Source organism: Parasteatoda tepidariorum, chromosome 10 (assembly GCF_043381705.1).
Source record: "Parasteatoda tepidariorum isolate YZ-2023 chromosome 10, CAS_Ptep_4.0, whole genome shotgun sequence".
Lineage (NCBI taxonomy): Eukaryota > Metazoa > Arthropoda > Arachnida > Araneae > Theridiidae > Parasteatoda > Parasteatoda tepidariorum.
In genome coordinates, this window is record NC_092213.1 from 82,873,089 (window position 1) to 82,885,511 (window position 12,423).

Consider the following 12,423-nt stretch of genomic DNA (forward strand, 5'->3'; position numbering starts at 1 on the left):
CAGTTTAACGAGTACCGATACCTTCGCACCCTTGGTCCCTACGCAGGCTGATCAAAGTGGTCACCCACCCCCTCACTGACCACAGATAGTGATGCTTGAATTTGGTGATCTACTGGGAACCGTGTCTTTACGAACAGCCCATTGAAGCAGTAATTTTAGTGCTACATGAAAAGAAAGGAGAATTTTAGTGCTACATGAAAAGAAAGGAGAATTTTAGTGCTACACGTGAAGAAAGGAGAATTTTAGTGCTACATGAAAAGAAAGGAGAATTTTAGTGCTACATGAAAATAAAGTGGAATTTTAGTGCTACACGTGAAGAAAGTAGAATTTTAGTGCTACACGTGAAGAAAGTAGAATTTTAGTGCTAAACGTGAAGAAAGTAGAATTTTAGTGCTACACGTGAAGAAAGTAGAATTTTAGAGCTACATGTGAAGAAAGTAGAATTTTAGTGCTACATGTGAAGAAAGGAAAAAAAAAAGGTATTGTCTGAACGGTGTTGAATATAGGAGAAAGAATTCCATACAAAGAACGAACATTTATTGACAGCCATAGCAAAACATGGAACTTGTGTTATTGCATAGATATCACATTTTGTTTGACGAGAAATGGACCCGAGGACGGCTTTTTGTTATTTTACACAACAATTAATAAACACAATATTTCTTTTTTTTTACTCATTATTTCACTTACAAAAAAACAGAGAACATAATCAAGGTACCCATACATTTATATGTAAGAAAACTTCCGCTCGGCCTTTACAATAAATTTCTCGTGTCAGAATTCACAATCATAGTTATTTTATTGCATTTCAAAAAATGTACGCTACCTGGATAAAATGGCGGACGTTTTTATTTTATGCATACCTATGTATTGTGGAGTTGCTGAACGCGAATTTGCATTTTGCGACTAAAACTTTTTCCGAGAATTTTTTTTCTTCAGTAAATACCAAGAAAAATCCATTTTTTGCCTATAATATTTAGTGGTTTTAGATAGAAAATTTCTGATGGCATATTTGACAACTGCAGAAAATTTCCTACGGATACTGTACTTCCAATGTGTTTGAAGGATAACAAATCAAAGAATAAAATTTTTTATAGCATATATGGATGTTTTTGGGGAAATAATTTTTTTTTTATCTATTAAAGGATCCCACGAGATTTTTTTTTATAATTTTCAAACCTCCAGAAACTATTTTCCTCTACACCATTCAAATATCATTCTTCTCATAAATTCTTAGATTTACTATCTTACGGACATATTTTATTTTAATTCATTTTATAACCGTCGTTGAACAGCAGACCCGATTTTTTGGGTTTACCACTACTAATGTTCAACTCCGTAGCCTTGTAATTTTGAACCCAATACAGAAGACTAGGGGACTCTTGGATCAAGTATTGGGAGAAATTTGCATTCGTGGAGGACTTTTTGATGGAACTAACCCGCATTTGCGTCACATGGAGAGGAAGACCAAGAGAACCTCCCACGGTTAACCTGGCGGCAAGGGGACTCTAACCCATGATCCATCTACCACTGATCTGAACCCATGATCACGTCAACACTGTGGTCGGTGCAAGCCGGATGCGGAATTCATATCGACCAGCCATCACTGGGAATCGAACCCGGTTCCCCTCATCAAGTTTCACCTATTCCCTGAGCCAGTGTTTCCCAAACTTATGACTTTTGCGTACCCTTTCTAAATTTTTCGTAACACTGTGTACCACTAAGAAAAAAAGAATGTATTTTTTTAATATTAAAAATTTCACAAAAGTTAAAGATCGCAATTGGCTGCTGACACCACTAATTAAGTGTTGACTCTGCAAAAAATAGCCAATAGAAAGAAACGTCATCGTTAATTTTCATGGTTAGCTTTGCTTTTAAAAAATTGCTTTTCAAATTTTCGTTTGTTGCAAGATATTTTGCATAAGAACGCGTACCCCCGCTAAACTGTTCCTGTACCCCTAGAGGTACGCGTACCACACTTTGGAAACACTGCCCTGAGCCATCACGGCTCAAAACAGACACATTGTAGGTAAAGAAAAAAAAGGAAATTCCCGTCTAGTATTTAAATTTATCATAAATTTTCTATCTTAAAATATAAACAATTATATGCAAAATATCTCCTGTTTTCTGGATAAAAACATATTTTCCGTGAAAAGTTTTGGTCGCGAATTCGTGTTCAGCATTAAAAAAAAAAAAAACGCACACGTAAGTTTACGAAGTATAAAAATTCACGCCAATTTTTCCAGGTAATATCCTCTATTGCCTGCTCTAATAAAAATATCAAACACTTCGTAAATATATAACAAAAGTCTTTTCAATTTTGCTAGAATTTAACATAGTAACATCATTTCACTGATTTTCAGATTTAATTATTTTAATGATGCTTAGACTATTATTGATTTACTATTTTAGCAATAAAAAAACAAAATAGTCAAGTGTATTATTGTTTTAGTATTTAAGAGATAAATAACATATTTCTTTAGTATCTTATTCATTTAGTATTTGAGAGATGCATATTTTTCAAACAAGGCTGATAAGATTGTTGTAAAATCCATTTACTCAAAGATTCATTAATAATCATTTTTAATAATTATCATGTAGTTCTAAACAAAAAGCTCTGTTTTGAATTCCTAAGAAAAAACTTTTTGCAATTAATCATTCTATGTAATTACTTAAAAAAAATAATTTTAATTAAAAATATATTATTATTACATTTTCAAAACAACGAAATGTGGAATATTGTTGACATTTCACGATGTTTAACAAAAAAATTTTATTAAAAGAATTCCAATTTTAAATATAATAAACAGAGTGTTCAATATTAGCACACCCCTTAATATCTATTTCTAGAAACTTATTAAGTACACTAAGAGTCGTTAAGTTACATAAGAAAAATGTTATCAAACTCTGGCGAATAATTATCGAAGTCACACATGGCATAAAAGATGCTAAATATATTTAAAATCTTGCCTATTCTGCAACGGGGCATGACTTTGTTCACTTTCATTAGGAAACGCCTCCCAGCTTCGCCCTCAAAGTGAATTCCCGGTTTTAGCCGCAATTGACTTCGATAATGATTCTTCAGATTTTGATGATGCTCATTTGCTTCATATTCCAAAACATTATAAAAAATAGGCTCGAGCGGATGTTCTTTAGTGAGATTTCTGTCAAATAGTGCAATGTGCCTTTTCACTACTGTACTTTTCACTATTATGACAAGAACATCAAGGCTATAGAATACACAACATTTTCTGTTTGCACCAGAAAACAAAGCTACATATTAATTTATTTTATTTTTAAAAGGTATAAATTTTTCATGTTTATACGACAAATACAACATACTTCATATTTTAAAAACAGAAGGTTGGAGATTTAGCCCATACTGAATCAAAACTAGTTAAGCCCGTATTTCACAGTTAACACGAAAATGATAAGCTTATTTCAATAAGCCAATATCAAAATAAGAACTTCTAGGGGGCCTTTTTTCAATTTTATTAGGCTCTAGGCGACTTATTACATTGATCTGATATCAAAATAAAAAGTTCTAAGTGGCTTACTTCAATTTGCTTCTAGGTGATTTATTTAATTGAGCCAATATCAAAATATGAACTTCTACTTCGATTTTTCAAGAAATGATTTCGTTCAGACGATATTAAAATAAAAATTTCTAGGTGGCTTATTTGAATGAGTTCTTAAGTTGTAAGAAATTTTCAAAATACATTTTTTTAAAATTTGTTTTCATGAAATTAGCAAGCTTCTATAGTCAGCGCCTTTCTTAAATCTTACCTATTTTTTATCAATTCAAAAGTATTTGAATTTCACAGAAGAAAAACCAAAAATATTTCTTGTTACCAATCGCATTTCCTACTCGACTTATATATAAATGAAAATCTTTGTTTAAAAACTAATTTCAGAACTCTTATTTTTTTTTAAAAAATAACTCATTAAATTTTATGTCAATTAGCATATAGTGACTCACCCAAGTTCATATGCGGTCTATTTAACATAATCTGGATATTTTTTTATAAAAATAAATAATCTTAAATGGTTGTTTTTATTTGTAATGAGTCAGTAAGGATTTAACTTCTGAGAGATTTTTTTGACTGATAAATTCAAGTAAAAAAATTTTTTTTCTCCTAAAAACCTTTCGAATTATTTGTGCAATAATTAATTTTTTTTAAACAAAGCAATTAAATTTACTTCTCGAAAAGGTTAAGCCTGAAAATAATTTGTTGCTCATTTCGAAATTAAACTATTTCATGTACAATTTTATTCCCTTAAGATGTAAAAGAAATTTTTTGGTTTATGCGGAAATGCGGTGGGCGTTGATTTTTTTTTTGCTTCATGTTTAGTAACAAATTTAAAAAATATGTACTTAAATATTACAATAACACAACTCTTCAAACATATTTAAATAATGTCCACCAAATTATTTTGGAAAAAATAGAAGCAAACGGTATCTATTGCTATTTATGTCATACGCAGTCTAAAAAATGTGTGTGTTTTTTTTTTAAAAATTTAAACAAATTTTTTAAAATGACTTCTGTCTATAAATAGTTCTTCAAGAACTGCACTAGGCGAAAGTTAGGTTATTAAAGAAACTAAACAACCCTTTTAGGTATCCAATTGGGGGGAAATCGGCCAACTAGACGAAATTTTCCACTGCCTTTAAATGGGTACTTGCACTTCAAGTAGATCTCTTATACCCACACGTGACCTATGACATCAATGGTTAGTTATAAGCAAAATGGCGTGTTAAAGTTGAGCTTTCTCCACATAATTTAGAATGTTGATTAACGTTAAATTAATTAAATAAAGAGCTGTATCGAACCTCTAATTTGTTGAAATATAATTTTTTTTCTCGTCTACGTATTTTACTTAGGATAGATTTTTTATTTGTTAATGTATTTTATTGCAACTGTGATATATATTTTTGTTTGGCAAATTCGATGGATAATTAGTTTATGTTATAAATGGCTTCGTGCCTGCTTTTGTGTTAAATTAGAAAGAATAGAAATCTTTGTGAAAGAATATAGATTATGTCATTTAAGAGAATTGGGTATAATATAGCCTACGTCACAGGTTGTGTTATTCCTACTAAATTTAACCCATGAACGGCATTTTCTGCAAGCCTAACTTCAAGCCACAAATAAACAAACGAAGTGTTTGATCGTTTAAATAGCTGCTCGCCAGATTTTATGGCATTATAAAGAAAAGTAATTGATATTCGATTTTTGATTAATAATTGATTTATGTGGATAGTGGCATAGAATTTAGCATTGCGTCATGGTAAATGTTATTCCTACTAAGTGGAAGTAGTTGTGTTTTTTTAATATTATACCCAATTGATACTTGACGCGTTTGGCTTTCAACAACCAATCAGGATCCAGATACCTAAACTACGTCACTTGCAGGAATTCCATTGAGCTTTTGTTCGTTAGTTTCCTAAATTTTCTTACATTTTTGTTCTATAATTAGAATCAAAGTTATAGTTGTTTTTTTGTTTAAACAAATTCGAATAGCAATTATATATTTTAAACGCATTTTCAGAAAAACGTTGAGTTTAAAAAAAATCTCTTTACACTAACACTCATTACAAAAAAAGTTTATATTAGAAATGCGTATATAGATTCGGACATCCTTGAGGATCCAAAGACAAGCCATCGCAATTTCGTACCTCTGCAGAGTGGATGGTTCCCTTGCTTTGGTAGCGCAACGAAATACGCGTAGTTTTGCACTTTACGGTAGTACAGTTTGACGACAACCGATACCGCGCACCCTTAGTCTTTACGCAGGCTGATTAAAGTGGTCACCCACCCGCTTACTGACAGCATCCAGTGATGCTTGACATCAGTGTTCTACTGGAAACCGTATCTTCACGATCAGTCTACTGAGGGACCGGCTTATTATACAGTGTAGGCATATGTACTATCCGTTCTAATGTTCTATTAGTCGTTTCCCCTCTCTAGTGCGTGAATTTGAAGAACTCTTTAAAGACGTAGCAAGATTATTTAAATTTACTTTACCTTAAAGTCGAGTAAATTTAAATAATATAACATAAAAGCCAAAAAACAATTTTGTCATACTTGTTTGAATATTTGCTCTCTTTGCTCTTACAGTCATTATAAAATGTAATAATTTTTTGTTTCTAATTCGTACCCTTGTGTGTCGGAGGCTTCTACTGTAACTTACGAAGCACTGTATACAAATATACTTTTAGGGAAGGGAGGCAAAGGAGGGGGATCAAAATCAGCCAAATGCAATTGGCTAATTTTGAACTTAGACTACCAATGTATCAGCAACAACATTAAACTAGCCACATATACTGTACAATTCATTTACATATACATATATTTATATATATATATTTATCCAATATATAACCACGAACAGCATGTAAAAAATTAATGAAGCTTTAAAACAAGCTCACATGTGTACCATAAATAACAAATCAGCTGTGATTGTATTTTTCAGTCCAGCTTTTACAGTTATTTGCAGCCAAAAAGAGTTTTGAGCAGTTATTCGTCGCCAACTTTTGTAGCAAAGGAGTATTCTCTTTTAACCCCGAAAGTCAACGTCACAAAATATCAGTCATTTTAATATATTTGTTAAAATTTATTTTCTATTTATAGATTATTTAAAATCAGACGATTTGAAAATATAATAGGAAAAAGTTAAAGGAAAGAAAAAAAAGAGTGCAGCAAATTCTTGTAAAAGTACATAAATTTTATACCCAGTTCTTGGTTTAAGTTCAAAATTTTTCTGACACACGACGCTAAAATTCAAGTTGATCGTTTTACCCNCCCCCCCTTACTGTTCGATGTACGTAAATTTCGTCCTCTAATTATGACACGTGGTGACTTGTAGCTTATTTTATAACCGTTGTTGAATAGTCAACCCAATTTTTGGGTTTACAACTACTAATATTCAACTCCGCAACCTTGTAAATTTGAACTTGATCCAAAAGACAAGGGAGCTCCTGGATAAAGTATTGGAAGAAATTTCTCTTCGTTGTGGACTTTTTGATGGAACTAACCCACACTTACATTACATGGTGAGGAAAACCACAAAACCCTACCACTGTTAGCCTGACGGCAAAAGGGACTCTAACCCATGATCCGTCTATCACTGAGGATATATTTTACGCCAGCACTGTGGTCGGTGCGAGTCGAGTGAGAAGTTCGTATTGACTAGCCATCGCTGAGATTCGAACCCGGTTCATCTCATTGGAGTGCAAATGTTCTATAATCTAGAGCCACCACGACTTGTAGCTTATGATGTACATTTCGAAAATATAAAAGTTGGAATTAATTTATTCAAAATAATTTCTATAATGATTTGTCAGAAAAATTGAGAGTCCTTTGTAGCTTTAACCACAAAAAATCGCGGATTTTGTTTTAGCCTCAATATTATGTATACAAATATAAATAACGATTAAAATGAATGTTTTTTTTGTGACGTCGTCGTTCGGATTATTTATTCATGTACAAAACAGCCAATTATTATATAAACATCAGTATTCTAGCACAGTTTCATACATCTAAAGATTTTCTAGAATGTTCCACATGGGGAAGGGTTTCTGAATGTGTAAAAAATACCCCCCAAAGATATTAAAATAAAAACCATTAATTGTGTCCATATATTTTGCAGCAATAGATGTTGAAAAAAATGTTTTTCTTAATATACATCCATTTAATATTTTTAACGGATAAAAATAAATGTAGCATTTGCCATGCGTACACTCAAAATCAGTTATCATCGAATTTAATGTATAATAAAACTTAGTTTCTTGCTGCTAAAAAGAAATTACACATTATTATTTATGGCGTTAAAATTCTGATGTATTTATTGATATCATTTAAAATGTTTGTGTTTCTTAGCACAGCGAAAACAGCAATAATATATTTTAAACCTAAAAAAAATGTTTTTTATAAATTTAAGCATATTATGAAATTAAAGGATAAGAATTCAAAGTATGTGTGTACTGGTTTCCAAGTACATACACAAGACATCCATAACATATCGTAAACATCTAATTTTGTTTTATTTTTGTCGGAAATAAATCTACAACACTTATTATAATTTAAATAAAATTTTTTTCGGTTTAAGGCATAATAAATGTATTTATATTTTGAATGTTTTAAAATGTGAAATGCACAAATATCTGCAACATTACCATACGCATTAAAAAAGAAAATATAAATTTTTATTTTAAAACCGTTTTTTTATAAGCAAAAGGTAAAAAAGTAACCTATCAATAATTTTAAAAGATTAAATATAAACATACTACTATTTTCTTAACTCTTCATTTAAATTCAAATGAATATTATACTATGTTTTTTAAAAACGCATTTTTATAAAAGCAATATTCATTCAGAAATTAAAATAAACGTTAATTTAGAAAAATTAGTTTATCTCATAAATATTTTTCTTATTACTTTTTAAGTATTGGTAAAAGTTGGATCAATCGTTTATTTTCAATCTGCTGCTGGAATTAATATAAAGTAATGAAATAAACTCGGTACAAGAAATAAACTTTTCCAATTCGTAAAAGTGCTTTTCTTATCATTAAAAGTTACTCAAGATTCATCGGAAATAAACTGATACAATTTGAATTTCTTATGTATCACAGAATTCTTAAATTAGATTCGTTCGTTTAGTTAACAAAACAAAAATAATACCCCAGAATGTCATTTATCAACCACGTTAAGTTTTTATACATAAATACTTTCCAATATAAGATAATGGGTGTTCTTTAAAAACTGGAGTTAGTGAAGCGCGCTCGAATTGTTAAAATCGATGCTGTTTGTTAACCGAGAAAAAGTGCAATGAGTTAAAACACCGTAGATTCAAGTTTACGCCACTTTCTCTCTTTTAATGCAAATAAATAATTTTGTGTTTAATAAAAGGATTTGAAAATTTTTCTTTATAATAGAATATATTATATAGTAGATTTAGGATAAATTTTAGTAATAATAAAATTATAAAGTCGTAGACAGATTATAAATTTATGCATTTGAGAAAAAAGGGTCCTGTTTTTTTATGATTTTGCGACAATTTTACTCATTATCTTCCGAATTTAAAATTACTGGGAGATCGGATTTTTTTTCTTAAAATACTGTTTTTTTTTGTTGTAAAAGTGCTAAAAAAGTACTTTTTAAAACGCTGCTTTAAAAGTAGTTGAAGCTTTACAATTATGAATTAAAAATGTCACCGACAAGAATCAAAAATTTTAAAATAGAAAAATTGTTATGAAACTTCCATTTTTAAGAAAAATATTTTGTGGAGGGTCCGTTTTTACGATAAACTAATTTGTTAAAGGTCCTTTAACATACTTAAATTTCGCATAAATAGATCTTGGAGGCTAGAGAGTCTTCTTGTACTACATTATTCTCGTGAGTGACATTCTAGAGTATTCTATTTTTGAGTTTTAATTTCGAGAAAAAAAATTGATAACAAAAAACCGACTTAATTTTTATAGAATTCAAATAAAATATTAGGTTAGTAGAAATTCCCACATTTTTAAAGGCAATTAAAAATTTTCATGTCGCAAAATTTTTCCTGAATAGAGCATGGACAATTTTTTACATTATTTTGCTTTTAAATTACTTTTTATGCATTACTTAGATTATTAGGAATAATTATTAGTAGAAATGATAACATAATTATACTTGTTCTAAAAAGAATTGGCGCCTGAAGGTTACACGATTTTCTCACTCACCACACTTTCTCCCTTACCATGATTCCAGCAAATTTTGCTTTGCCCTAACGCAGATATATTTCAACTTCTTAGTTTGTTTTATAAGCGTCGTTGAACAGCTGACCCAATTTTTCGAGTTCACAACTACTAATGTTCAACTACGTAGCCTTGTAATTTAGAGCCCAATCCAGGAGACAAAGGAACTCCTGGATCAAGTATAGAAAGAACTATTCCTTTGAGGAGGACTTTTCGATGGATCTAAACTGCATTTGCGTTACATGGAGAGGAAGACCACGAGAACATCCCACGGTTAGCCTGACGACAAGTGAACTCTGAACCCATGACCCGTCTGTCACTAAGGATATTTTATATCAGCACTGTGGTCGGTGCAAACCGGATGTGGAATTCGTATCGACTAGTCATCGCTGGGATTCGAACCCAGTTCGCCTCATTGGAAGGTGATGGGTCTATTCCCTGAGCCATTACGGCTGTCAACTTTTTATTGAAACATACTGAGCGGAAAAAAACATTTACCGGAAACATGGTAAAGGAGGTAAAAAAGTGTGGTACAATCGCGCAGCCATAAAATGCCTGTTCTCTTAATTATACCACGGTTACTGAATTTTTGAAACAGATTAAAGGAACTTATCCTTAAGCTTTTTGAAATATGTAATTATTTGTATAAAAAAGAACTTGTTTACGTCATTTTTATTTAAGGAGATATAGTAAATTCGTTCGTAAAAAAAAGATATAGTTAATTTCGTATTTGATTATCACCATGCAGACGACAGTCTTACAGAAAACATTTTTTTATGAAAGAAAAAAAAATCTTGAATTTAACACAAATTATATACTCTGGTTATAAATAATTAGAATTTCCGATTGTTCGAGCTATTTTGAAAATTATTTTTCAAAATTTTCATGCATATAGGAACTACTCATGTTTCGCTAAAACACACTTTTTACAATCCATCACATTCAAAGCACACAATATTCAAAATCATTATATAAACAACACATGCATCTATCTCTTACAAACTACTCTTCCACCAGTGTTGCCATTCTTCGAGAACAAATTCAATATTTTTTTTAAAAAAAGTCATAAATAGACGTTTCTAATTGCTACGCATTCATTAACTTCTTTTGAATATTGTTTTTTTCTGAATTGTGAATGCTAATAACTGAGAAAAAAATTCATTTTGAAATGGATCACGTTTTGTGATTAGAAATATTTTCAAAATGATTTTGTTTGTACTTGTTTCAATAAATAAGAGATTAAAATTAAATTTTGTCTTATTACTGATTTACTGATTTTAATAGAAATTTTTGATTATCAGAAATTAAATGTTTACTTATGTTAAATGCTTATTTGTAAAATTAGATGTAAAACTATGGAACTGATATTAATTTTGATATTTTGCTTAATTTATGTTTTGAATGTATATTTTAATATTTCGTTTAACTTAACATTTTAAATTTAATTTATTTAAAATAGAAATTAAAGAAGAGGCTTCATTTATGCGAATCAATTTTTTTTCAATGATTCGGCGTATGAAATTTGAGTAGGTATAATATTTCAAATAATTAAATTTGAAATTTGGATAAATTAATTGTTAATTAAAAAAAATGTAAGACACACAAGCTTTACATGTTTTTTTTTCAATATTTAGTTTCCTAGTAAAAACAATTTAATATTCGCATATTTGATATTTTATCGTATTAAAATAAAAAGTTAAACTTTTAGATACTTTATTTTTTTGTAGAGTTTTTATATGACTTAGAATTTAATTGACGTTTCTTCTTAATATTTACAAAAAAGCAATTTTCTTTCAAAAGTAATATTTTGTGATGCGTAACGCTTGCTTAGAAACTAAGATTCATATTAAACTTGAACTTAAGGTGATTGTTAATATACTTGCAGATGAATAGATCTTCATAAAAAAATAAGAATAATTGATGTTACATATGAAGTTAGCTATTATCATCAAATCAAAATTAAACATTTAAATTATTCATTCATTTGCAGTTGACCTTATTCTCAGCATAACAAATCACAAATTTGATTCACTCGTAGTTGTAATTCTCAAAACTCCACTCAATTTGCAGATGCCTTCAACAAAATAACAATAAAAAAAGGTATATATGCGCGAAGAACATATTTTTCAGCTTCGCCAATCTTTGGCGTGAAACAGAATGGAAATGCGTCTGTTAAGACCCTTCACTTTGTGGGACAGTGAACAATTCTGCCAATTCTGGCGAAACATCTGTCACGTATAGGATGCACATTCTTTTTTTCACACTTTCTTGAGAAAATTTTACTCTATTATACATGTCGTGTCTGTCCTCCAACACGTGTTTTCTTGCACATTAAATATACGTCTCTGTAGTTTCCTCATATTGTCCAATAGGATTTCGGGGGAGGAGTCTAGTTTGTAAGCTTCTTGGTAATGGTACTGAGCAGATGAATAGTTTCCCTAAAAAAAATAAAACAAACTTATTTCTTCTGAAGAGAGTATGTAAGGACATTTTATTTTATAACCGTCGTTGAACAGCCGACCCAATGTTTTTGGGTTTACGACTACTAATGTTCAACTCCGTAGCTTTGTAATTTTGAACCCAATCCAGAAGACAAGGGAACTCATGGATCAAACATTGGCAGAAAGTTGCCTTCGTGGAGAACTTTTTAATGGAACTAACCCGCATTTGCGTTACATGGAGAGGAA

The 12,423-nt window shown here is 30.3% G+C and overlaps 1 protein-coding gene across 1 annotated transcript in view; it reads right to left on the bottom strand.

Annotated features, from left to right (window-relative positions):
• Positions 1–9,154: 9,154 nt before the first annotated feature.
• Positions 9,155–12,423, bottom strand: part of LOC107445955 (protein O-mannosyl-transferase TMTC1) — a 364,666-nt gene continuing 361,397 nt past the window's right edge. The window contains exon 18 of the mRNA XM_071187075.1: positions 9,155–12,174. Within this exon, the coding sequence (XP_071043176.1) occupies positions 12,016–12,174 (159 nt within the window). The 3' untranslated portion in view covers positions 9,155–12,015. The remainder of the gene's footprint in view (positions 12,175–12,423) is intronic.